Here is a 23,309-nt window from a genome sequence, read left to right on the forward strand (position 1 = left end):
GTTGTTTCCCGCTGTGTGTGGGTGTGTGGACGAGTGTTGGTGTCGTTCGTTTCTCTTCTCTGTGGCGAGGGAAGGCGATCTTGGAGCGCTCATAGCGAGGGCGGAAAGAAAGGGAGGCAAAAGAGGTAGAGGCGCTGGAGGAGAATGGCCGATGGAAGAGCCGAGCCGAGGTTTGGGACCAGACGCGTGGGTCAGTATGTTGGTTGTGTGGACGAGCACCGAGCTCAAAACCACTTCCATCCGACCCCCTCCTCAATCTTCCTCAACACGCCGACAGCATCAACATACAGCCGGCTCCTCCCGCCCAGGCAATCCGCCTCCAACCTCCGCCTCACCAACCCCACGACACCGGCCGCCTCGCGCCGCCCGCGCAGTCCCACCACATCCTCCGGCCTCACGCCCTGGGCCGCCACCATCCCTAGCCATGCAATAACCGCCTCCTCATCGTCAGCCGCGGAGGCGGATGCGCCACTCTGGGTTTGAGGCCGCGACGCAGAAGCGGCAGCAGCCGGCACAGGACTAATCCCCCCCCTCCCGGTGGCACCACCGCCAACAGCACCAGACCGGCAGGATGACGACCGGTGCGCCGGATTATGTGTCTGGTGTTGGTGACAAAACGCCCAGCAAATCAGCGCGCAGACATACATGGCCCAGTAATCGGACATGTCCATAGACCAGGGCGCGGCAGCCGTGTTCCGCTTCCCCATGGAGCACTCACCACCACTACTACTACTGGAAACCTTTTCCCCTTGGAGCTGTGGATGTCGCGCGTGAGGTGTAGCAGTAGTAGTAACAGAAGGCGGAGGAGGCTGGCGAGCGAGAAACCCCAGAATTGCGCGGGCGGCGTAGACGGTGGCGCGCACGACACTGGGGCCGCCGCTACCGGTACCACTGTTTTCGTTGGTGGTGGAGGAGGTAGAAGTAGAAGTGGAAGTGACCCAGACTTTGAGCCGTTTCTGGTGTTCGTGAAACGAAGTCGCGGGGAGGACCTTTTGAGAAAAGACCCACGAGTCGCCGCCGACGGCGAGGAGATCGCGCAGCGGGGTGTGGTGCAGAGCAAGATACGTGTTGGCGACGGGACAGGGGCCGAAGATGGTGCTGATGCGCTCCTCGGCGTCGGAGGAAGGGCAAGAGGGAATCTTGTCGGGCTGTGGGGAGGACTCGGGTTGGTGACGGAGGAACGAGGTGGGTTGGTTGTTGTTGAGGAGGTGAATGGACGGGCTGCCGGGGTGGTGCATCTGCGGGTCCAGTTCGGGGGTCGGGGAGCTGTTTGCCGAGAGCGATGATGCTGGTCCCGGCCGGTGACGGCGCGGCAGCCGCTGTGCAAAGGCGGCGGCGATGATCATGCGGTCCATTTGGGGTCGTCGGACGATGTCCTCGAATGTCAGGTGCTCGAGAGGGGGCACGTATTCGGGTTGGAGCACGGCCGGATCAGCGGCCAGCGCGTCGGTCCATTCCTCTGCCGACAACGCTTCCCACAGTTTTGTGCTGCCGCCAAGGAGGGGAAGCGGCTGAAGGGCCGCCGAGGGATGGCTATCCTGTGCACGCCGCTGCTGGTGATAGATGCCGGCGTGTTCGTCGCAGAAGACGCAGGCCGCAAGGAGACGACGGCGCGATTCGGCCACTATCCAGCTGTGCCATCGCTGTTGGACGGATAGATGGTGCTGGTCTGTGGCGAGCATCGTGTGATCCAGATACGCCGGGTTGTGATACAGGATCTGTGGGTTCGAAACACGCTGTGAGTATGCCTGTCCAGGGGCCCGAGAGGGAGGAGGAGCCGCAACAGAAAAGGAAGCTACCGGTGTTGATGCCGGTGGGCTGTAACAATCTGGAGCGAAAAGAGACGACCATGACGGCTGTGCTCGGGAATGATATTTGGTAGAAGATGAAGAAGAAGAAGAAACAGAAGGCGAAGAAGACGGGTGATTAGGATTACAATTATTCACCCACGAGCGGGGCAAATGGAACGCCTTGGACGAGTTTGACGAGGAAATGAGAGTGTTTCCGAAGGATGAAGCACCCGGCGAAGAACGAAGCTGGGGAGAAAGGAAGCCGCCCCAGGGAGTAGCCCGGAGCGGGCTCAGATGGCGTAGGACAATAGGAGACATGGCGGTGGTGGTGGTAGGTGGGACGGTGTCACAGAGAGAGGAAGAAGTAGAAGACGCAGGGGAAGAAGCAGGGGACCAGGCAGTGGTGTCGACAAACCAGTGGCCGTTGTGCTTGGGCAAAATAGAGGACGACGGCGGCACAGTGAAGGACCGCAGAGCACTCACCCTCGAAAATAGAGACTCGAACGGCCTCGAAGGTCGTGTGACGGCCTTGCGGCCGCGGAAACGGGCAAAGTATTCGCAGAGGAGGATGGCTTGCATGGTCTGGAGGCTCCATTGGGTTACCTATTTTGTTGTCATGAACCTTGTTTCTCAGCGTGTGAGGAAAGGCCGCGGTGTGAGGCATGCACCACTTACACGTTTCACCTCCTGCCATGCAAACTCATGCAGTTGATTGCCCCGAGTGCGATCCTCCCGATTGTCAAGATGTTGCGTAGCTACAGCCGCCATAGCACATCTCAGTATATCCTCTGGGGCCGCTTCGAAAGATGGACGGTGAATCAGAGGCATAACAAGGTCGACTTCGGACCAGTAGATGTCGAGGTAGCGGGGAATGGCGGCAAGGACTGGCCCCGGCAATGGGATGGTCATTGACAAGGACGTCGGCATGGCACAGCGACCCTCCAATGCCAAGTCGAGTTCGGCGATGATGCCGCTGCTATGACTGGCGTTATCAGCACCAGGGCTTGCCGCGCTGCTGCCAGCACCGTACGCCACAGCCAGGCCGTCCAAGATAGCCAGAGGGCCCATCGCCGCGTGCGAGCTTAGTAAGTCCTGGTGTGCCTCCATCATGAACCCCTTCCGGCGGTTAATGCTGGCCACGGAGTCCAGGCGGTTGGAGAAACCGGGAGAAGACGCAAGCAACGTTTCATTCCCAGGTGAAGATGTGTTTAGGGGCGGGGATCGGCGATGCGCAGAGGACAGTGAGTTGATGTGGCGATGCTGGTAGGAGCCGGGAGTGCCGTCTGTGGAGGCGGTCAAGGAGGCACGACGGTGGCAAGCGCCGGTGGTGGAATACCCCATGGATGGTACGCCGAGCGTACTGCCATAAGTGTGTTCTGATGGGTCGTTCGAGTACGAGTTCAGGAACAATGGAGGCGGAGCAGCGGGGATGCCCTCAATAGTCTGTGCAGAATGCAGCAGCCCGCGACTTGCCGTGCTAGGATAGGACGACAGTCGCGGATTCCTAGAGACGTCTGATACCGGCGTCGAGTAGGTACTGTCAGAAGCCGAAGATGGCCATGCGGAGCCATCATGGAGTTCTGGCACTTCGACAGATTGGACACTCGGCGATTCGAGACCCTGGGTTACCACGTAAATGGTCGGTGGCCCGTTCCGGGGTTGATATTCCAGAGCGCCGAGGTATGGAACCGCAAGCGATGACGACCGCGCCGGATCAACGATGGATAGGGTTGGAGTGTACGTGTTGTGGAAGTCCTGTGACGGGGGGCAGGGAGCCGCTCTGTAGGCGGCATTGTCTCCTGGTGCCGAGTCTCCAATATGCGAGAGATCGGACTGACTCCCCACGGCTGCACTGGGTGAGGGCGGGATGGCGGTCACGGAGGGAGACGGAGTTGACGTGAGGCCGTGTGCTCGGGGCGAGTTCTGGGCTTGGGAAGACGGTGCTGCTGGGGGTGGATGAGGGCTCCGACGTGCTGGTTGCAGCTTTGGAATGCCAATGCCATGGTCACCATCGTCCTCACTGCTTGGTCATCAGTACACAATGGCAAGCTCCTGGGGTATGCGCTCACGTACTGCTTTTGCTGGTGCCGCGCGAGAAGGTCGGCTCGATGGAACGACTTGTCACAGCCGGAGCACTGGAATCGCGGCTCTCCGTGGCCTAGCTGGTGACGTCTAAAGAAATACAAGTATCAGAGCACCATCGGCGGCGGAAATAAAGGGCATGGGTGGGGGTGCAGGTCAATGAGCTCACCTTAGATGCTCAGCCCGAGTGAAGGTCTTGAACGTATTAGTCCGTACGCACTCACACGGCGAAGAAATCATGAGAGAAGAGCGAAGGGTTGTCCATACCTTGGGTGGGTTGCAAATCTCGCACACATGAACCGGCAAGCCCTTTTTGGCTTTACTGACCCGCCCCGTCTTGGGCGTGATCTTTGGAGTGAATTGGGCTGGGGCGGGAGGCATAGGCATGGGCCTCTGAAGACGCCGGCCCATTGAAAACGACGAGGGGCCCTGGCCATATCGTGACCGGTCCATTGAGTCTTCGGTTGTCGTGCTCCGGCGGCGTGTCGATCGCCGGGCCGTGGACGCAGACAAGGATGGCGAAGAAGAGGAGGTGGATGAGACGACGGCAACGAGAGCGGCTCCCTTGTCCGCCTTTCCTGGCAGTGATGTTGCGGAGGCGGACTTAGGACCCTGTGACGGGGTACCGCGCTGTCGAGTCTGGCCAGCAGGTGCGGCCTGGTTGATATCTTGCTCGGTGCTATCGGTGGTGGCCAAGCCAGGGGTAGTGACATGCCTTGTATCTGCCTGTGGGTTAGAAGGGGGGCCATGGCCCACGTTGTTCAAGCCCTGGTTCCTTTTATTACTTGAGGTGGATCGGGTGTCGGTGGGGTGGTCGTCGTTGGCATCCATTATAAAGCTGAGGCTAGCCATGATGGGTGGGCGAACAGCAGTCTCTCGAATTGGAGTCAACTGTCCCAAGTTAGGAACTACACAGCCCGGTTGGACTGCTGAAACGTTGAAACGAACTGTCGAGGTAGCAGCCGAGGGCCCGAGAGGGAAACAACCTAACCCGGCGTGACCAAGTCTGGGTCGGAGCCGGCAGTACACGTAGTATACGAGCGGCTGCAGCAGCACGGGTAGGGCGAAGAGGGGAAGATACCTAGTACGAGGAGAAGCGTGACAACGGCCGGAGGACAGTCGACATGCCAGAAGACAACCCTCCCAGGCGTAACTAGAAGGGAACAGTGGGCGCGGCAGAAAGAGGGTCACAGTGCCGGACCCGAAGGGACCGAGCATTTGACAGTGGGTTCCCGAAGCATTTCTGGCGGCACTCCAGCGCAGCAGGTGTGCGGCGCTGCTCGTGTATATTCAGACGGCCCACCGAGTCTTTCGTGGGGTGCCATGAAGATCGAGTGATCTGTACGGAGATTGGGTGTCATTCTTGGCGCCCTCTGCAGGAGAGGCTTAGTCGGAGCGGAAACGGAGGGCAATCGCTCCCGCTCTTCCCTGTCAGCCCAAGAGTGCAGGGGTAAGGGAAGGGGACGCATTGGGTGAAGGAAGGGTTCAGAATGCTGTTGCCTGGCCTGTACCACAGTACAGTTGTAGTCAACTAGCCACGCCGAAAGGGGGGAATGTTTCTCGGGAGATTCAAACTTCAGGGCCCCTTTCTCTCTACCGCGCAAGCGAAGACCGGACAGTCCAGCCAGCTGGGGACTGACCTGCAGGTGGTAGCTATTGTACCTGCCAAGGAAAACCCCTTGAAGTTCGTTTTGCCGCGGCGCACAAGATAGTCGTGATTCTCAGCCACAGTCGCCCAGGAAGAGTGGCATCACCGCTGGTAGGGGGAGGTCTTCCAACTGCCGGACGAGCCAGAAACCCTTTTCGTAGAGTTGAAGTGCAGTCACAGTCTGCTGACCGCTTTTCGGCCATCCAACTTTTTCGCGGTAGTGGTAACCTATAGGCAGGCTGCCCCGCGCCATTCTGTATGCACCGGATACTGCAGGAGCCTCGAGGATCCTGCTATGTCTAAGAGCTGTCTGTTCTTCCAGTACTGTAAACAATCCCGTGCTTATGACTGTCTGCAGAAGTTACACAGGGTGGCAGGCGGGCGCGCTGACCACATACTGTGTACTGGATTTGTTTGACGCCCACGCAGCATCGCTCAGAACCAGTGTAACCATTTCATGAAACCTTAAGAGAATTTTGGAAAGTAAGTGGGAGCGAGACGCTACCTCTTGTTGGAGTCACTTTCATGTGATGGAGGGTTGCAGCGAAGCGAGTATGACTGCGTAGGCGCCGAACTAGCTCTGCAACTCTGCCCGGTCTGCTCATTTAAGAATGTTGCAGTTGAGGTGAGCAAATGGCTTGGGCCCTTGGCTTCTTAATGTGCACGGTAAGCGCGAGAACCGCACTCCCGTATCGACGCGGGATTTGCGCCTAAGACTGTGTAGTGGTGTGAGCAGGTTTATCGGGACCATCGTCAAGCTCACTCTCGGGAGTGAACTCCGTTTGCCGGGGCCCGGCCATCGGAAGTCTGACAAGGGACGGAGCCCGATTGAGTTGGGGAGTGGAAGGGGGGCAGATCTGCGGGGGCTGAGCTGTCCCGCTTCTCTTATTGGGCAGCCCTCCGCTGATGCCGCATGCGAGTGAGATCCTATTTTCGTTTTGGCTCTCCAATCTGGAGAAGTCTCCTCTTGTTGAGGGAATTGCCCGCGCTTGACAAGTCTTGCACTGTGGCAGAATTGTGTTCTCGAGGCCACAACCTGAATTAAACCGCCAGTTGTGATGGGTTGGAGATACGCATCCAAGAGAGCCGAGCTCAGGAAACGGGTCCCACGGATACGGCATGCCGGGATCTCTCATATTTGATCGATCCAGCTCAGTGACGGAAACCCAATGACCGGCATGGGAGAGGAGGCTTCACCACCACTTCCGAGTCCTCTTTCCATGCCCACCTCGATGCAAGGGCAGGGATCGCGGCTAGCCCAAGCTAACGGCTCGCGGAAACGTTTGCCGAACCCGCGGATAACAGTATTCGACGCTAACGTTAGCGGGCTCGACCAGCCATCGGCGTCACAGTGCGAACTGGCATCGGCTGCATTGTACGGATGGTCAAGTACTGCCGGCTGCAGCCAAAGGCGTCTGATGATGACCGGCCAATGTGATGGGACCTTCAAGTTGAGATGTCCTCGGCCGGCGCTCGGTACCGATTGACCTGCCCGGGATAGGTGTCAGCTAGTGGCATCGGCCGGCGCTTAACCCGAGTCTTGATTGATAGCCGATTCGTCCGATCTGCTCTAAAAGGATGGACGCCGATGGGACGGATGGGTGGCGCAGCCCTCTGTTGGTTCCGTCTGTTGCGTGCGTGAGCCACTCGAGCCACGGTTGCGCGCTTGTCTCAGAGTTGGACGGCGCTTAATCCCTCGACGATACTAGGTATGGACGATTGTGCTACCATCGCGGCAAACGAAGACGACCCGAATTTATGAGGGCGGTGTGGATTCTTTCGGAAGGACTGAGAAAGAAGGAACCAAGAACAATGCCCCTGCGCAGTTTTCGGGTGATTGCTTGATCAGCTTCATCGCTGTGTGAATTGATCGAGTCCTGTCCATTCGACGCGTGGGATTGATCGGGCAGCTTCAACAGGAACTCGGGGATTGATACTCACCGGCGGGCAGTGGAATCATGGATGGATCCGGGAATTGGTGGAGTGCGTGCGGCCGGAGACGGCACACACTACACCAAACGTAGGCTACCGTCTTTTCTCGACCATATCGTTCTCAGATCAGGGGCAAATGTTGGGCTGATTGCTTTGACCCGTGCTTATATTATCTCATCTCTTGATGAATGTGCCTCAGCCAATCGAACCTCGCTAGTGAAACAATTATGGTCGAGCAAAGACGGTAGTGCGGGGTGTGAACGACTTCCTTTGCATGATGCAGCGAGTTTTTGGCACTCTTAGGATAATACTTCTGAGAGGGATCCGTAGCTCCGACAAGGCCGGCAAGGAGAGAGAAGGTTAATGCTGTGGTAATAGTCCGCACCTAAGCGTAGTGCGTTTGATACGCCCTCTTTGACTCTACTAATTGTCGACCATGCAATTCTTGGCATGTAAGGAGCAAACCCCAAACAAAAGGAGATCCCTTCAACCTCACAGCTCATTGCTCATTCTTTCGTTTGCATCGGCTGCAGAAAAAAATGGGGCCGACCAACCCTGCATGTTTTGCACGCCTGTTGGTGCATAGCCCCAGCTTCGTCATGCTGTCTCAGTCGCGTAACAAAAGCCGGGACGCTCATTCGGTACTCGGTGCCGACCCTGTGCAATACAGGGCTGTATACGTCCCAGGTCTGCATCCTTCTCATGACATTTCCAGCTGCAGAATAGCTCCAAATGTCGGCTCATGATAGGAATCGGACAAGGGGCTTGGGTGGCACTATCGGTTGACATGTCGCCATGGCAGGATTCGCTACATGGGCTGCTTCAGCACGGGTGGCGTGGTTTCTGTGCAACTGAAGCTGAACCTTCATTAAGTACAGGACAAAACCCGCCGAACGCATCAGCTGCACCGTTGGCCGTTGGGCAGCAGCCGCAGGGAACCACAACCCCCTGTCGAGCGTTCCCCAGGTGTTCCAGAATTGGCCCCCCACTGCAAGGGTCGAGGGAACAAGCAGCGTAGAAGCACGGCCTCCCAGAGCCATGCAGCCAGCCCACCGGGCTCGTCCGCCGTCGTGGCACCTCTTTTCAGCCCTATGAAATGCAGGCGAGGAGCCAGCGTTCCCCTCCGGAGAATCTGGTAAATAGAGGTTCATACTGTACCGTAAACATCAGCACACGGCCCATCTTGTTGGCCTCCTTATGCCTACAAATATTTCGTCCTAAGTCTGACCATTGGACGTCTACCTACTATTGAGGGCTTGTCTGATTGCCAGGCCTCATGCTACGAATCCAGACCTTACATTGACCTCGGTGAACATCAAACCCGGTTGGCTCTTTAGCGCAACGCAGATGCGCAATCCGGCCTGTCGTGGCGACCCCTGAGTGCACATGCGGTGGATAGGTCTAAGTACAGAGGTGATCTTCAGGACCAGCAGCCAGTATCGCTATACAACATCCAGGATGGCCACTGTTCCATTGGTAGGATCCGGTTTAACAGAGAAAGGGAGTACCTAGTACGGCAGGAGTGAGACCAAGGCTGGACTACCTTGTACGAGACCATACACATCTGAAGAATGTCCAACTCTTATTGTTTCGCAGCGACCGACTTGGTCCGTAGCATCTAGAAAGACACAGCAAAACATCAACTCCACCATAGACGAAAGCTGCTGACAAAATATCACAACCTGCCAGCAACAAGTACACTTCAATCATCAAGGCCCCAATCTCCTTGAGGGTAACAGAGCAGCACCATGTTCGAATTTTCAAGCCAGCTTCACTTAATACTACTGAGAACCTTATTCCCATCAAGTTACAAACCACAGGGGCCTTGTATCCCGTTTGATTTCCAGATGATGATGAGACATATAGCCCAGTGATGGCTGACTCCAATAGCCATTACGGAGAACGGCTCACACCCATGCCGAACACGAGACCGGAACGCGATCAAGGGGTAACGCCGGCGAGTAATACAATACTATTGTATGTACATCCTTATCTCAGCAACGAAACGCACATTCAACTTCATTTCCATCTTTTTTAGTGTAGACACGTATACTATGAATAAATTTACCTATCACTAGGTTTGTCATACAATTAACCCTGGTTTGTTTGTTAGCGCGGAACTAAGAGAACATAGACAAAAATATTCAACCTCTTCAACCTCTTCTTCCTCTTCTTCCTCTTCTTCCTCTTCTTCCTCTTCTTCCTCTTTCTCATACTCTCCCCCTTCTTTACTTGTTTCTTCATCCCTTCTTCCCTTCATTTTCCTCTGTCTCCTCCTTTCTGTCTTCCCATTTTCTACTTACCTTCTTCTCTCATGCAATACCCCTTTTCGCCTGCTGGCTAGGCTCACTAGAGGCAAAATGTGCCACGATAAACAACAAACCAAGGTTGGATTGTAATCGCTTTCGGTGATGGTCGTTGGGATGGATCAGGGGCATGCGGACCCTTCAAATGAACCACTGACAGCAGGTGGTGCTCGGTGCTGCTGCTCAAAGTCGGGTCAGCCTGTGTGCTACCTGCCAGATGTCCCCAGCAGTGGCCTCACGGGGTACAACTGGTAGGATGATGGGCATCACTGTCATACCGGTCGGTCTGCGAGTAACTGGAACAGAAACGGTTCCTCTCGCTCACAGCAAGGAAGTACACTGTACTACCCATCTTCATCACCACCTGGCCAACATGTATTTTGCTCTTGAGCGTCCGACCAAGCCAGTGAAATACATAAATGACACCGCCAACGCCTCCAACACTCTTCCACATAATTCCAAGCCCGCGACTGTGAATACATTATAACCCTACTGCGTAAACCGAATGGACGGGTAGCGACTGTATGAACTGAGACACTCCAGGTCTATCCGCAACTATTACTTTTGCCTTCAAAAGAGAACTTGAGAATCTCAGTATTTTACGGGGGCCACAGGAAAAGAAAACAAAGGTCCATAACCCCCAGATGGCATGGAAAAGTAATACAGCCTCGCCTGGAGACTTGAACCCACCAACCGGCCTCAACCTTCCAGCGAACAAGCAAAGGAGACCACTCTTGGAGTAAGCAAAAAATAAACGACCCCCAGCCCCAACCTAGCCTTGTTGGCTCGCCACAGGCAACTGAACCGACCGTCGCCCTTCACTCGCAGCCTTGTCCTCGCTCTCCTCCGAGTCATCGTCACTCACCGGCCGGCTCTCCTGAGTCTCCTCTTCCCTCAGAACCCTTCGGGTTTTGGTCATCTAAACAACCCAGAGTCAGCACATCTCTCCTTTATCCCGCTCGCTTCTCCGTTCGAATGAAACGGCTAAAGAACAGAAGCCCTAAAAAAAAAAAAAAAAAAAAAAAAACTTACCCATGACCTCACACCCCCAATCAACCCCAGCGTATACCCCGTGATAAAATCATTCCCATTCCCCGTCGCCCTCTCCCCGGCCGTCATCGGCCCCGCGCCCGTCGGGCTCCTGGGGAACGGAAACCCGCCACCACCGCCGCCCGAGGTTGACGACGAGGACACGTTTGGCCCGAGCGGACTGCTAGGCGGCAGCGCACCGCCCTCGCCGTTGCCATTATTGTTATTCGCGCCGCCGCCGCCGCCGCCGAAAAACCCGGCAGGCCCCCGAGCCGGACTCTGCGGGCGCGACGAGGGCCAGAACTGGCGCAGCTCGCGGCTGAGCTCCTGGCCCGTGGTCGCCCAGTTGCTGCGGATGTTGTCGCGCAGATCCTGAACGTGGCGCTTAAGCTCGAGCTCGTTCTTCTTCAGCCAGCTGACGTTGAGCTCCTGGCGCGAGGTGCCGCGCTTCAGTTGGCGGACAATGTACTTCTCGTAGTCGCGGACGATCCTGTGGTGGTGGTGGAGAGAGTGTCAAGTCAACGGGCGCTCTGGTATGATTCCTGCAATGGCGGTTGGAAGTGAGAGAAGAGAGATTGCTTACTTTGTAATGATGCCCGTGGTGCTCACGCCCTCCGTTCGTTGAGTAACCAGAAACTTGCCCGCCGCCTTGATGGGCGCGTAGATGTCGTCGCCCTCGTCAGCACCGTATGGGATGTCGTCGTGCGCGACGTAGTCGATCTGGTGCTCTTCCAGAAATTCGGGGGTCACGATCCAGGGGCAGTTTTCAATGACCTCGTCAACCCATTTGCAATGCCGGACCGTCTCGGCACGCTCCTTGCCCGAAAGCACGGTGAGACCCTTGCGCTTGTGCGTCTCCTCGTCGCCGGTCACGCCCACGATCAGGTACACGTCGGGGAACGCCTTCTTTGCTTGCTCGAGTTGGCGCATGTGCCTGGACTCTTGTTAGCCCGCATCCCCTTGCTAGCCAGCACTGTGGACACCCTGAGAGCAGGAATGCCATAACGCCCGACAATGTTTCGGGACATACCCAAGATGGAACAGGTCAAACACGCCGTCCGCGTATACCCTCACCGCCCGGCCGGCGGGAGGTGGGTTCGTTTCGTACCCTACGGGGTGCGTAAGCTTGCCGATAGGGGGCGGTGGCATGGCCGCGGCAATCTTATTGCTGACCATCCCGCTGCCACTGACGCCGGTCTCTATTTTATTCGAGACAGACTTCCGGCTCCCCTTGCGTGTCACTCTCTCTGCGATATCAATACTGGCCTCGGTAGTATCGCTCGGTTCGCCGGGGTCGAGAGCCTGGGTATGGCCTATCGCGGTCGGCCCGGCGGTAAGCTGTTCTGAGTTGCCGCGTTGGCGCTTGCTCGGCGGGTGAGCACTGCCGGTTGAGTCGGTCTTCCTGTGGGCGGCGAAGACCTGGCCGGACTCGGGGGCGGTAGTGTCGCCCTCTTCGGCCGAGGCGTCTCGCGACTCGGTCTGAATGATCTGTGTCGGGTCCATGTCGAGAGCGCTGGCCGTGTTGTTGCGCTTTCGTTTCCCCGCGCCCTGGGACGACGAAGCCGGGGACGACATGCTGATGGGCAGGAACGGAGGGTTATCTGCTTCGAATAGTGAAAGCACCGGGTCGGCTGGGGAAAGAGCAGGCAGTGTGAACCCGGACCGGATGTGTATGCCGTGTGGATTGTTCCGGAACCCCGACAGTGTTATGACGTTCTTGGGAGTCTGGATTGCTGAGCATCCGTTTGTTTCTTTCACTGAAAGGGCTCGTTGACTGTTGACTGCCAATCGCCAATGCCAGATGCAAAATGCGGACTGGAACAACACCACAACAACGCTGAACTATTGCGCGCCTCCGCAATCGACTATCGCAGGTGGACAAGGAGGAGATACCCGGTGGAGTAACAGATCTTAACGTTAGAGCTGGCCCACAGTGAGCAGCTAGAAACTTCGACAAGACAGCTGTCGCAGTTGGCGAGACGGCGCAACAATGCACAATACACTTTAACGTGAGTCAAGGATTCGTGTCGCGTCCAATTCTGCGACAATAAACGCGTCTTCGAGTTAAGTCTCTGAGAGCATGGGTAAACGGAGAAAGGGGACGCTGAACATGCCAAATTTTCCGATCAATTTCCTTTTGCTCGACGCTTTTGCTCAAGAGCTGCTAAGATGCTGTAATGGACCCCTGTCACTCACGTCATTATGAGGTCTGTGCCACCAAAGCATACGACCCTGTGGCTTGCGGTGGTGCTGATTTGGCCGATGACCCTTCCAGTTTCCACGCATTTGGTCCGCCAGTGAGACATGTTTATAAATTAGGTAGGCATCACTCGGGCAAAGCGCTTGTGGATGTACAGCGATCCCCCTGAGTACTGCAGTGGTGGAAGATTCGACGTATTAAAATTGTAACTCCAACTCGAATGTTGGACGACTCGTGGCAATGGTATGTTATACATGATCCTTCAATGAACGGTATCCACGCCGATGACTGGCAGAGAGACGTGTATGCCAACCGCCGGACCCATGAAGCGCACCCACAACCAGCACCGCTACAGCCCAATGTGGGAGGCATGGACAGAGATTACCCCCTCACCGCAACTCAACCTTGTCCCTCCTCACAAAGTGCCGCCCACACCTGCGCGGATCGCCCGGCTTGCTCATGTAGCAGTACGACTTGGCGCCCTCGGGCGCGACGGGGCCAAACTTCTGCCTCACCGAGCAGTACTCGAACCCTTCGCCGAGCCACTCCTGGATGTGCTTGTGCAGTTGACATCTCGTGACGCCGCACATCCGGCAGTACCCCTGCCCCCGCACCCGCAGCTTCGACAGCGCGTTCCTCTCCTCCTGTCCCAGCCCCTTGAGCGGCCCGGTCTGAGCATCCTTGCTGTCCTCGGCCACGACAACTGAGGGGTTCTTGCGCACGATGTTGCCAGCCAGATGCCAAGCCCACTCGAGGTCGTTAGGTCCGTCCCGCCGCGCGGTGAGCGGTACGGTGCCGTGGAGCCGGCGGTGGATGGTGTAGAAATGTTTGTTGGTAAGTCCCAGGCAGGTGCTGTCGATGGGGTTGAGGAAGTCGAAAATGGCGTAGTGAAGCTCGGCGGGCAAATCCGTCAGCGTCAAGCCGTCAACCGCGGGCCTGCGGCGGCGAGAGAGTAGTTCTTGGTCTGTTACTGAGTACGACCGCCGGGAAGGGCCGAGAGGCGGTCTCCGTGCCGGCGCCCGGGACCGCTCCACCTCCTGTTGACTTGGCTCTCGTGAGGGCCCCGATTGCGTCTTCAAGCTGTCCTCGATAGTTGGGGATTGAGATGGGGTCATGTAGGCGCCAAAGTAGGGAGACGGCGGGAGGAAGTACTCGTGGTGAGTTTGGGAGCGACGCGGCGTGCGCATGCCCTCTTTTGCTAGACGGGACTCTTTCATCCTGCGCTCCTCTCTGCTGAACGGCAACCTAGACCCCGCCGGGGAGCCCAGGCCGTTGTGCAAAACTTCGATCATTGGCGGGTTTGGAAAAGCGGTCGACGACGTTGAAGTCGACGACCTATCTTAAGCGTGGTGTTGGAATCGAGAAACTCAAGCGATGGCAAAACTCCTGGACAGCGTTGGTGCTCAAGGAATAAGCGTGATGCGTGGCGTGTGGTCGATGAGGGAGATTTATGGGTTGTTGTCGGTGTCGGCTTGATCCGTTGTAATATACATCAGACCGCTTTGTTGAGTCCGTGTCGGGCACTAGTACCAGTACTGATGGTTTCACCAATTGGAGGTTGGAAGCCCCTCACTAGCCCGTTCATGAGAAGGGGGGAACGGGTTAATATCAGACTTAACTCGGGCGAGGCCGCTTGTGTAGTGAGTCGAGAGATCTGCCGTTGTTGACGAGGTGGCCAGGCTCAAGTGGACCGGAGTCGCTCAAATGTCCCGCCCGACCTGGTCTGGAAAGCAGGCTGAGGGTGGTGCCAAGATCGCCCGAGAGAGTTCGATGCAACACTGCAAGCGGCAGGCACGTGGGGGCATACAAAGACGTCATGACGGGAGTCAAAGCGAGAGACTTCAGTTACTCCTTTTTTCTTTCCCATCAGACACGGAGCAAGGCAAAAACGGAGCCGCTGGTTGAGTTGACCGGCATTCCGGACTGCCGCAGTGGAGTGGCAGGGTGGGCTTTAGTTAAGCAAAGGCGGAATGCCTGCACTTTTCCAATGCACTCAGAAATCTGAGCGTGAGTGATATCTGCCGTGTGCAAATCCAGGGGCTTTGAGGTCTAGGACGACCCGACGTGTAATTGCTAGTCCACAGTTGTACTATACACAGCGGGAAAAGGAACATACGCTCGCCACGCTCGAACCACGGCATGTGCTTGCGAACGGTTGCAGGAGGCCGCGGGACTGGTTCATCTCGAGTTCTCGCCTTATTGGCCTCTTGCAGATGATTTTTTTGTGACAGATGGTGACGCTTGTCGCTGGCCCAGCATGGTCGGTCGCGGGGTTAAAAGTTGCCACTCCAGTCATGCTGGCAGTTCCGAAAGCGTAACACGCCTGTTACTACTGTATGTCGAACATTGGAGACCATTACTCGACGCGCGTATGCTCTATGATACCAGCTGACTCGCTGTGGACATCACATGGGGGATGATGGCACCTAAGAGAAAATCCTGTTCCCTCCTGCAAATGCCCCACCAACTTGCCCCGCGCCCGGAAACCTGAAACCTGCCCGGAACGAGAGACATAATTGCCTTGTGGTCGCGGGTCTGTTTTGTAGTGAGGTTCCTCGAGGTGTGTAGAGGCAGAGAGGATTCCAACGCCAAGGCCGCATGATCACGATGGAAGCCATGATGTTCTAGTGGCGAAAAGATTGCTCAGCATCCTGCCTTGATCGACCATGCGCCACGCCCTTGGCTGCTGCGAGTTAGCCGGCAGTGGCCAACCCCGGCCGCGGGAACGGGCCGGCAAACGATGCCTAGTTTGGGGCCTGGGGAAACCGCGTGAGCGAAGAATGTCCCCTTAAATCCCGAGGGGAGCATCGTGACGCCCGAAATACTTAGCGGAGCAGGAACTGCTTCTAGTTCGTCGGGTGGACCAGGCCGCTCCCGCCGTCAGGAACAAAGTCTAAGCGGCTGAAGTCGTTGAACTGATGAGTGTGCTGCAGGTTAAAGGAAGTTTATGGCCGACCTAACCAGTTCGATAATCCAAAGGTCTTGGTGCCAACGTTACTGGCAGACAGCCGGTCGTGGTGGTGTGTTGCTTGTCGTCGAAAAGCAATTCTCGCAAAGCGTAGGCCATGGATATGTCATTACATGTGTGTATGTACTCAGTACGGCGCACCAGAACGGTACACCAGTGCGTCATTTAGACGGCGATCCAGATGACCATGAGGACAACGTCCAGGCCCTTAGCCTCGCCATCCCACTTGAAGCTCCACATACCGTCCGTCTTCTCGTTCCAGTACCCGCCAGTTGCGCTGTGCATGCCGCGGCGACCAGCCTGTCCCTTCTTGGCGGCCCCCTCCTCTGCTGGCGGGCCTGTCGGCTTGTTGAGTTGGGATGTAGGAACGACGTGCTGCACGATGGTGCTGTTGATGGCAAACTTGTAGGCCGGCATCGAGGCACCCTGAGGAGTAGCCTCCGACATCACCGCCTTGAGCATCTTGTTCTGCAATAAGGGAAAAATCGTCAGTCCAGGCGCGGTGTAGGGGCGGGCATCTCTGTCCTTCAACCTACAATGATGGTCTCGTTCCATTGCGACGTCTTTGGGTGCTCGTAGTACTCGACGCTTTCAAAGACACTATTGCACACCTATCGCTGGTTTTTCAGTCTTCCATGTCTTGCAGTTTCGCGGCGGGGGGACTGCGGCGTCCCTCGTAGGCACGGTTTACGCACATCGGTGGCAATCTGTTCGAGACGCTTCAGAGCAATCGGCTGTTGGGTCAATGTTAGTCAGCGACAGTTGCTTTCCCATTGGACTCCATGCATGAACCATACCGAGTTTGTCTGGGCGGCCATGTTGACGTTTGGAAAGGGGGTTGGCTGCGTTTTGTGCGGTGGGTTACGGTGTCGTTTGGGAGAGCAGAACGGGAGACTAGCGAACGAGAAGCCACTCCTCGCTTGACTTCTTTTCGTTTTACGCACTGAGATGTAACACCGACTGTATGGCAGAGGTGACACCGCTGGGTGCGATCTTGGTTGGGTTGGCTGGTGTTTATTGTTGCGCCATGTCTGTATTGATAACAACAGGGGCAGATGCTCGGACCAACCTGCGCGAACTGGCTGCGCGACCGATAAGTCAACGCAGGTGGTCTGTGCCTACTACGGAGGACCGTTTTCTCTCTTGCATGATTGTACATCGGAAAGATATGATATTGAGTGCACGTGACCATCGCCAACATCCAGTCCTGAACTCTCTCGCGCTCTCTGCCAGTAAGACGCCAAGACTGCAGCACGTGCATCCGAAGCTGCAGAGCTTGGGCCACTGACGTCCTGTTGATTGATCAATTGGAGCTTCATCTTTGTGCCCCGACCGGGACCGCACTGCGGCGCAAGGCTATTGTGACAAGAACCCCAACCTCATTTTGGGACGAAAGAATCATCGTTTTTGCGGTTAATTGTAATCAGTTCCTCGACGTCTCAAAAGCCGCTTCGCAGCCGCTGCCGGTACCCTCCCATCGCCACAGCAACTCCCACAACCGTCTCGCCATGTCCAGCCAACCTCTGCTCCAAACGGCCCCAGGTTTGTCCTCACCCAGCCAACCAGCCAATACACTACCGACCGGCTAATCTCCCCCTTCCTCACAGGCAAGCGCATTGCGCTCCCGACGCGCGTCGAGCCCAAAGTCTTCTTCGCCAACGAGCGCACTTTTTTGTCATGGCTCAACTTCACCGTCGTGCTCGGCGCCCTGGCCATCGGCATGCTCAACTTCGGAGACCGCCCGGCCTTCATCTCGTCTTTTCTGTTCACGGGCGTCGCGATGGCCACGATGATATACGCCCTCATAACGTACCACTGGCGGGCGAAATCGATACGGATGAGGGGCCAGGCCGGGTTCGACGACCGATTCGGCCCGACCTTCTTGGCCATCATCTTGCTCCTTGCCGTCATTGTGAACTTCGTTCTTAGAATTACCTACTCGTCTCAGGACCGGAAGTCTTGAAGAGGCAGCATGCGGAGGACTTGTAACGGACTGGACAGGGCGAGCACGTCGCGGTCGGGGGTGTGCTGTTGTATCAGTGCAGCTGTATTATGAAGGGTCGTTTCGAATACAAGATGGCAGTGCAGGCTGTAGGTCATGTCAGGAATTTTTGGGGGGGACCTGGTGGCACGGTCATGGGAACGGGACATTGCTTGCATTTACACGGGGCTCATGAAGTCAGCGTTGTTTAGAGATTGGGCAATCCGCGTGGCATGGAATCATTCTTGAACACTTTGAGGTCTCGTAGCCTGGTGTCACAGACTGGTCGTGGAGGGCATCCGGAAACAATATTGTAGGCTGTATAAGCAGACACCCTGCGGTCTAGAATCTGTTGGGTATCATGGTAATGTTCAGGTCCTATCTCCCCCTGTCAAGTTCCGAGAGGACTCCTTCGCTGAACCAGCGCTTTTCTCTGACCCTGAAAACTTCTGTCTCTGCGCTCTTCTATGACCCTGCTCGTTCTTGTGTAACTCAAAAAAACCCTGCTGAACTGCAGGATCGAATACAGAAAACCCTAGCCGGCCAAGCCCATCTTCTTCTTCCGCAAGTACTCGATCCTCTGCTCATTCGTCTGCAGAGAAATGTAGGGTTCCGTTTTCAACTGGTCCAGTGGTAACCGGGAGAGCAGAACCGACAGGTGCACAATGTATCTGACCTTCGACGGGTGGACCGCTTGCTCGTGGATGGTCGACAGTTTCGTCTCAAAATATTCGTCGTCTCCGGCTTCGTCGCGCTCCCGGTCGCCCGGCATGAATGTGTCCTCAACCACTGATGGTTCGTCCACGGCCAGATTCTCCTCTTCCAGCACGACCTCGTTCATGATGTTGTACTGAAACCATTTCTGCTCGCTCTCGCCTATGCGTCGTCGGATGAGCTCCGCTATTGTGGTAAGCTTGCCGGCCGCTGCTGATTTGGCACATAAGAGAACGACCCCCGGAAGGACGGTCTGATCCCACGGGCTGAAGCGTCCGAGGTGCTCGAGAGCCCGGTCGACATGGCTGCTGATGCTGGTCGACAGCATTACTGACATGGTCTTGACTTCGAATTTGTGACTGAGCTTCGCGACCAGCGAGCTGTAGACTTTGTTGTACGAACTAGTCCCCGGCGTCGAGTTGTGCGCCCGATTTGGTGTCTGGGTCTCTGTTTGAGGAGACGACAGCCGCCGCTTCTTGAGGGAGACTCCATCGCTGTCGCTGAGAAATTTCCGCTTGCCGCCTTGTAAATGCGGGCCTGGAAGTTGAACAGGGACTTGGGCGGCCATGGAGTTCGCGGATGCGCTGGATGAATGTATGTTGACTCTGTGTTGAAGTAGATAGGCTCTCGCTCAGGAGCATCGTTCATCGGTCGATGGTGGGTTGATGATTTGAGTGAGGTCAAATTATCGATAAGCTACCCTGGTTAACCGCGATTTCACGGCTTGGGTCCAAGGGTACTGCATTTCAGCTTCCGAGATGGTAATGAAACCATCATATGTCTCTTTATCGGTGTGAGACTCCGAAAGACCCAGCTCATGGGGTCAAAGTCTAATAACTATTACCGTATGAAACATATTGCAGTATCACCTACGATGACCCTTTGGCCCAATACATCACCCCCTTCTTGGTGAAAGCTATATATTTAAAATACAGACAATAGACGTGCTATAATGGGCCAACAGAGCATGCGTATAACACAGCTCTATCGATGATGAACTCGTAACTATGCAACGTGCCTGCGAATAGCGAGCCATTGGTTCATCAATTCTCCTCTGATATAGCTCGAGACTTCTCACGCTGATAATGTCCAGAGCAACCTTTTTCACCTCTTGGCCACTTGATATCAGGATGGCTTGATATCTTGGACCATGAAAGCTTCCAGGTTGTATGGAAACGCCCGAAATTGAGATAACGCTATAGGTCGTATCCCAAAGTCACCCGCGTTCTTTCGGTGCCCGGTTTTGAGAGACGAGCCTCCTGTTCTTGGTAGCACCCCTGCCCAAAGCATTGCTGCCGCCCAGATGCAGCAACCCGCCCCCTAACAGGATGGGCCCGTGTGCAACGCAGCTGCACGGTGTCCTTACCAACACGGATTTTGATAAGAGATTGAGCGGAGGATCTGCATCAACAAACATCATCAGGTACTTTGAATAACATCATTGATCTCATCAGATTCAAAGTGGTGATATGTGATATGTATTTCCAGGTCCAGCTCAGTAGTATCCTAAGGTATGTTAACAAGCTGCAGTACACCAAGCCTTCAACGTGTTTCACTTTGGCAACCGAGCCTGTCTGTTGCATCTTTGGTGGTTAGAACTTTGAGCTCCTTCTCGTTTCTCGCTGGGAATGTAGAAATGGCACACCCAACTCAATCTAACCAGACAAACAGTTCCACTCATCCCAGGAGCTAGCCTCATTAGATCAGACCAATCAAGTTGCTCGGCCATTCCTTCCTGGTTCGCCGGCGTCTTGGCGGTGGCCCAGGCGGAGCTTTTTTCGACTGGCCCCTGTTCCCGTGCATTCATTGTATTCATCGTGTTACCTTCCAACTTGCATCGCAAACCGCTCCCCCTTCCAACACCCAAGGACAGCAGACTGTCCACCCCGACCTTCTCAAACACTCGCAGCCAACGTTCAACAATTCCCAACCACGGAAAACTTTGCGCGACCGACCGATTTCTCCCCTTCAACTTCGCGCGCTCCTTATTGTCTGTCATTCTCACGCGCTCCTTATCACTTTGACTGTTTGCGTTGCCGAGGCTTTCACTAGCACTCGCGCGGTCTTCTCAGCCCAACTCTCTTTTTGAAGCGTCCTTGTCACTCGCAACTGTTGCAAGCACTCAGCACGCAAAGTCGCCAGTGCCTTTCGCCTTCTGGTCTGGGGGCGGCCACATCAGCACACCAGCTTAGACCCACTGAAGGCCATTCTGACTAATCCAAGCTATCCGAACGCGGCCAAGTCTATCCGCTCACGGACCACCTGACACGGCCGGGTTTGTTACGTCAGCATTCCCAATCATCCAACAACCACCCCCCAATTTGCCCCTTTTCGGTACGCTACCGCTGCTGCCTAGCGACGCCGAACCTTGAAATACCGGTCGCAATCTCGCGCTTCTCCGACGTTTGCCCCTTCTGGCACTCGCGGGGCTTCAACCTCCAAAGTACGGTCCCGGCCATGCCTATGTTCCGCTTCTGGGCGGCCGACTCGAGGGGAAGCGACAAGACAGCAGAGGGGCACCATCAGCTGCCAGTCTACGCCGACCCTGTCGCTTCTGACCCTTCAGGACTTGCGACACCCATATCTCCGAAGAAGCGGCGGCCAAGCTTCGTCGACACCACTGCCTGCGCATATTCGTCAGACAAGCGCATCAAGACAGAGCAGCATGGCGATTTGCCCTCCCCGGTGTCTGCGTCGCCGGATCTTGAGGAGACGTTCTCGCTGCGTAGAGGCAACATGGCGTTCGATCTCGAGGCGGCAAGGGAGGCGATTCAGATGCAGTTTGGGCTTGAGATACTTCTGAAGCACGACGAACTCCGGCTCATCAACCAAGAGCTGGCCCGGTGCCAGGTTGCTCTGGAGCAGCTGCGGCGCTGCCACCTGATTCCTTATCCTGCTCAGTGTCCCACCCCTAGCCAGATGCTGGACATCAGCAGCGGCAAGGGCCCTGCCTTGCAATCGAATCGTGGCGAGCCTGTGCCAAAATGGGCGCCGCCTTTTGGTGTTGTCGAAGGGCCTTATGCACGCCATTATGCTAAGTGGCTGATACCCGATCCCATGTTTGACGGTGTTCAACCGGAGCCTCGAGGCTTCGCGGATACTGGGCGGGCTAGAAATGCGGCGGAAGGTAGGACGACTCGAAGCAGCATCTCGGACGCCGTGGGCCCTGGTAAACACCGGCTGGCCCGCGGCACAGCAGGTCAGAGACTACAAGCGCTATTCAGTGGATACCCGCAGCCGAAGGACAAGCAGTCGCCCTGCACTGTCAAGCGCTCTAATGGCGTCACAGTGAAGCTTGTGTGCATCGACTGTCACAGATGGGACTTCTCTAGCACCCAAGGTTTCATCAACCATTGCCGCATTGCCCACAAGAGGGATTACAAGAGTCACGAGGAGGCTGCTATTCATTGCGGACATCCTATTGAGGTAGACGACAGCGGCGCTATCCTTGGCGATGACCGCAAGGCTCCTGCTGCCGCACCGTCCGGCTTGGTTCACCCCTTGGCGCGTTCCGAGAACATCTCGGAGCAGCAAGCGTACAGAGACCTTCTCTCTCGTATCCGTGCATCTCTTGAACTTTACAAGGCCGGTAAGCTACCAGGGGTGAGCAGCATCCCCGGCGTCCCGGCTTCCTCGCAAGCCCCATCTTTCGAGTCTTGCCAGGTCTTCGAAGGGTCCTCAGACGTTCCTTATCTGTCGCAACTGATGCGAAAGAGGAAGCTGGGCGGGAACCTCAGGGAGCGAGTGAAGGACGCGAAGATAAAGGTGGACCTGGAGTTGCTGTCTGCTGGACAAGACTCGGATGCGGATGATGCGACCGCGCTGCAGGGCGGTGCTGCGCCAGCCAAGTCCTTCGCCGCCACCGCACGCACGCCGGCTGCGATGAGAATGCCGTCGAGGGCTACCGTGTCGCCTTCTCAGCCGCCAGCCGCGCACCGAGCCGCTAGCCAGAAGAGTCACCACACGGCGGACCTCGAGTCGCCTAAGCTTCCCGAGACCCCCATGTACGATGTCGAGATGGATGTGGACATGAGTCCCAACACCATGACTAGCAACAACGCGCCATCGCTGGTTAGTGACGATGGGGAGTACGATGACTCGGATGACGGGTCGGCTTCGGACACTAGTGACGTCATGGGAGCAGAGTCTGTTTCCGACGTGGCCGAGATCAACATCGACGACGATAGCGACGCCAGGGAAGACACGCCGCGACCGGTATCGGCCCGCCGCCGCACATCCGCCAGCAAGGCCGTCAAGCTGAAGAAGGAAGAGAGCAGACATGTCACATTTGTGAGCCCAACGCCCGTACCCCCCAAGACGAGGGGAAGGCGGAAGAAGATTTGAGCACCTGTCACCGGCCGCGCTGGATGCCCGACCACACTGCTTCTATAAAAGAGGAGGCATTTACACACTATACACATTTTTAATAAGATTGAAGTATCCGGAATATTATCGAAGCCCTCTGCTCTGGATTCCCACGACCTTCGTCTCCTCCCTGAAAAGGCGGATGGGGTATGCTTCATGACAGAACACACACCTTGTACTACAACAAAACCATGGTTGACCAGGAAGCAATTCCCAACCTTGTACCCTGGCTGGGACAAAGGCCAAAGAAAGGAAAGATATGAGATACTTGTACCAATGGGTTTCTAGCGTTTT

The 23,309-nt window shown here is 56.1% G+C and overlaps 7 protein-coding genes across 7 annotated transcripts; 2 read left to right on the top strand and 5 right to left on the bottom strand.

Moving 5' to 3' along the window:
- Positions 1 to 224: 224 nt before the first annotated feature.
- N657DRAFT_630674 (uncharacterized protein) lies at positions 225 to 4,724 on the bottom strand (the record flags this gene model as incomplete). Its single annotated transcript, XM_062790994.1, has 7 exons — positions 225 to 1,718; positions 2,274 to 2,393; positions 2,466 to 3,810; positions 3,864 to 3,962; positions 4,042 to 4,067; positions 4,140 to 4,594; positions 4,658 to 4,724. The coding sequence occupies 7 exons, from the start codon at positions 4,722 to 4,724 to the stop codon at positions 225 to 227; spliced, it is 3,606 nt and encodes a 1,201-aa protein (XP_062650461.1).
- Positions 4,725 to 10,530: 5,806 nt separating this feature from the next.
- N657DRAFT_564621 (uncharacterized protein) lies at positions 10,531 to 12,362 on the bottom strand (the record flags this gene model as incomplete). Its single annotated transcript, XM_062788296.1, has 4 exons — positions 10,531 to 10,677; positions 10,791 to 11,277; positions 11,371 to 11,721; positions 11,818 to 12,362. 4 exons carry the CDS (start codon positions 12,360 to 12,362, stop codon positions 10,531 to 10,533), a joined length of 1,530 nt encoding a protein of 509 aa, XP_062650462.1.
- Positions 12,363 to 13,065: 703 nt separating this feature from the next.
- Positions 13,066 to 14,693, bottom strand: N657DRAFT_640556 (uncharacterized protein). The gene has a single exon (XM_062791987.1). It carries the CDS (start codon positions 14,202 to 14,204, stop codon positions 13,377 to 13,379), a length of 828 nt encoding a protein of 275 aa, XP_062650463.1. The 5' UTR covers positions 14,205 to 14,693; the 3' UTR covers positions 13,066 to 13,376.
- Positions 14,694 to 16,120: 1,427 nt separating this feature from the next.
- N657DRAFT_630677 (uncharacterized protein) lies at positions 16,121 to 16,773 on the bottom strand (the record flags this gene model as incomplete). The annotated part of the gene is made up of 4 exons (XM_062790995.1): positions 16,121 to 16,423; positions 16,492 to 16,566; positions 16,651 to 16,689; positions 16,753 to 16,773. 4 exons carry the CDS (start codon positions 16,771 to 16,773, stop codon positions 16,121 to 16,123), a joined length of 438 nt encoding a protein of 145 aa, XP_062650464.1.
- A 365-nt stretch (positions 16,774 to 17,138) lies between these two features.
- N657DRAFT_661085 (uncharacterized protein) lies at positions 17,139 to 18,354 on the top strand. The gene is made up of 2 exons (XM_062795080.1): positions 17,139 to 17,497; positions 17,563 to 18,354. The coding sequence occupies exons 1-2, from the start codon at positions 17,464 to 17,466 to the stop codon at positions 17,916 to 17,918; spliced, it is 390 nt and encodes a 129-aa protein (XP_062650465.1). The 5' UTR covers positions 17,139 to 17,463; the 3' UTR covers positions 17,919 to 18,354.
- Positions 18,169 to 19,482, bottom strand: N657DRAFT_172328 (uncharacterized protein). The gene has a single exon (XM_062786076.1). It carries the CDS (start codon positions 19,216 to 19,218, stop codon positions 18,472 to 18,474), a length of 747 nt encoding a protein of 248 aa, XP_062650466.1. The 5' UTR covers positions 19,219 to 19,482; the 3' UTR covers positions 18,169 to 18,471.
- A 1,625-nt stretch (positions 19,483 to 21,107) lies between these two features.
- N657DRAFT_565835 (uncharacterized protein) lies at positions 21,108 to 22,994 on the top strand (the record flags this gene model as incomplete). Its single annotated transcript, XM_062788384.1, has 1 exon — positions 21,108 to 22,994. The coding sequence occupies one exon, from the start codon at positions 21,108 to 21,110 to the stop codon at positions 22,992 to 22,994; it is 1,887 nt and encodes a 628-aa protein (XP_062650467.1).
- Positions 22,995 to 23,309: the final 315 nt, after the last annotated feature.

The sequence above is a fragment of the Parathielavia appendiculata genome (genome assembly GCF_033297405.1).
Source record: "Parathielavia appendiculata strain CBS 731.68 unplaced genomic scaffold N657scaffold_2, whole genome shotgun sequence".
NCBI classification, from domain to species: Eukaryota; Fungi; Ascomycota; class Sordariomycetes; order Sordariales; family Chaetomiaceae; genus Parathielavia; species Parathielavia appendiculata.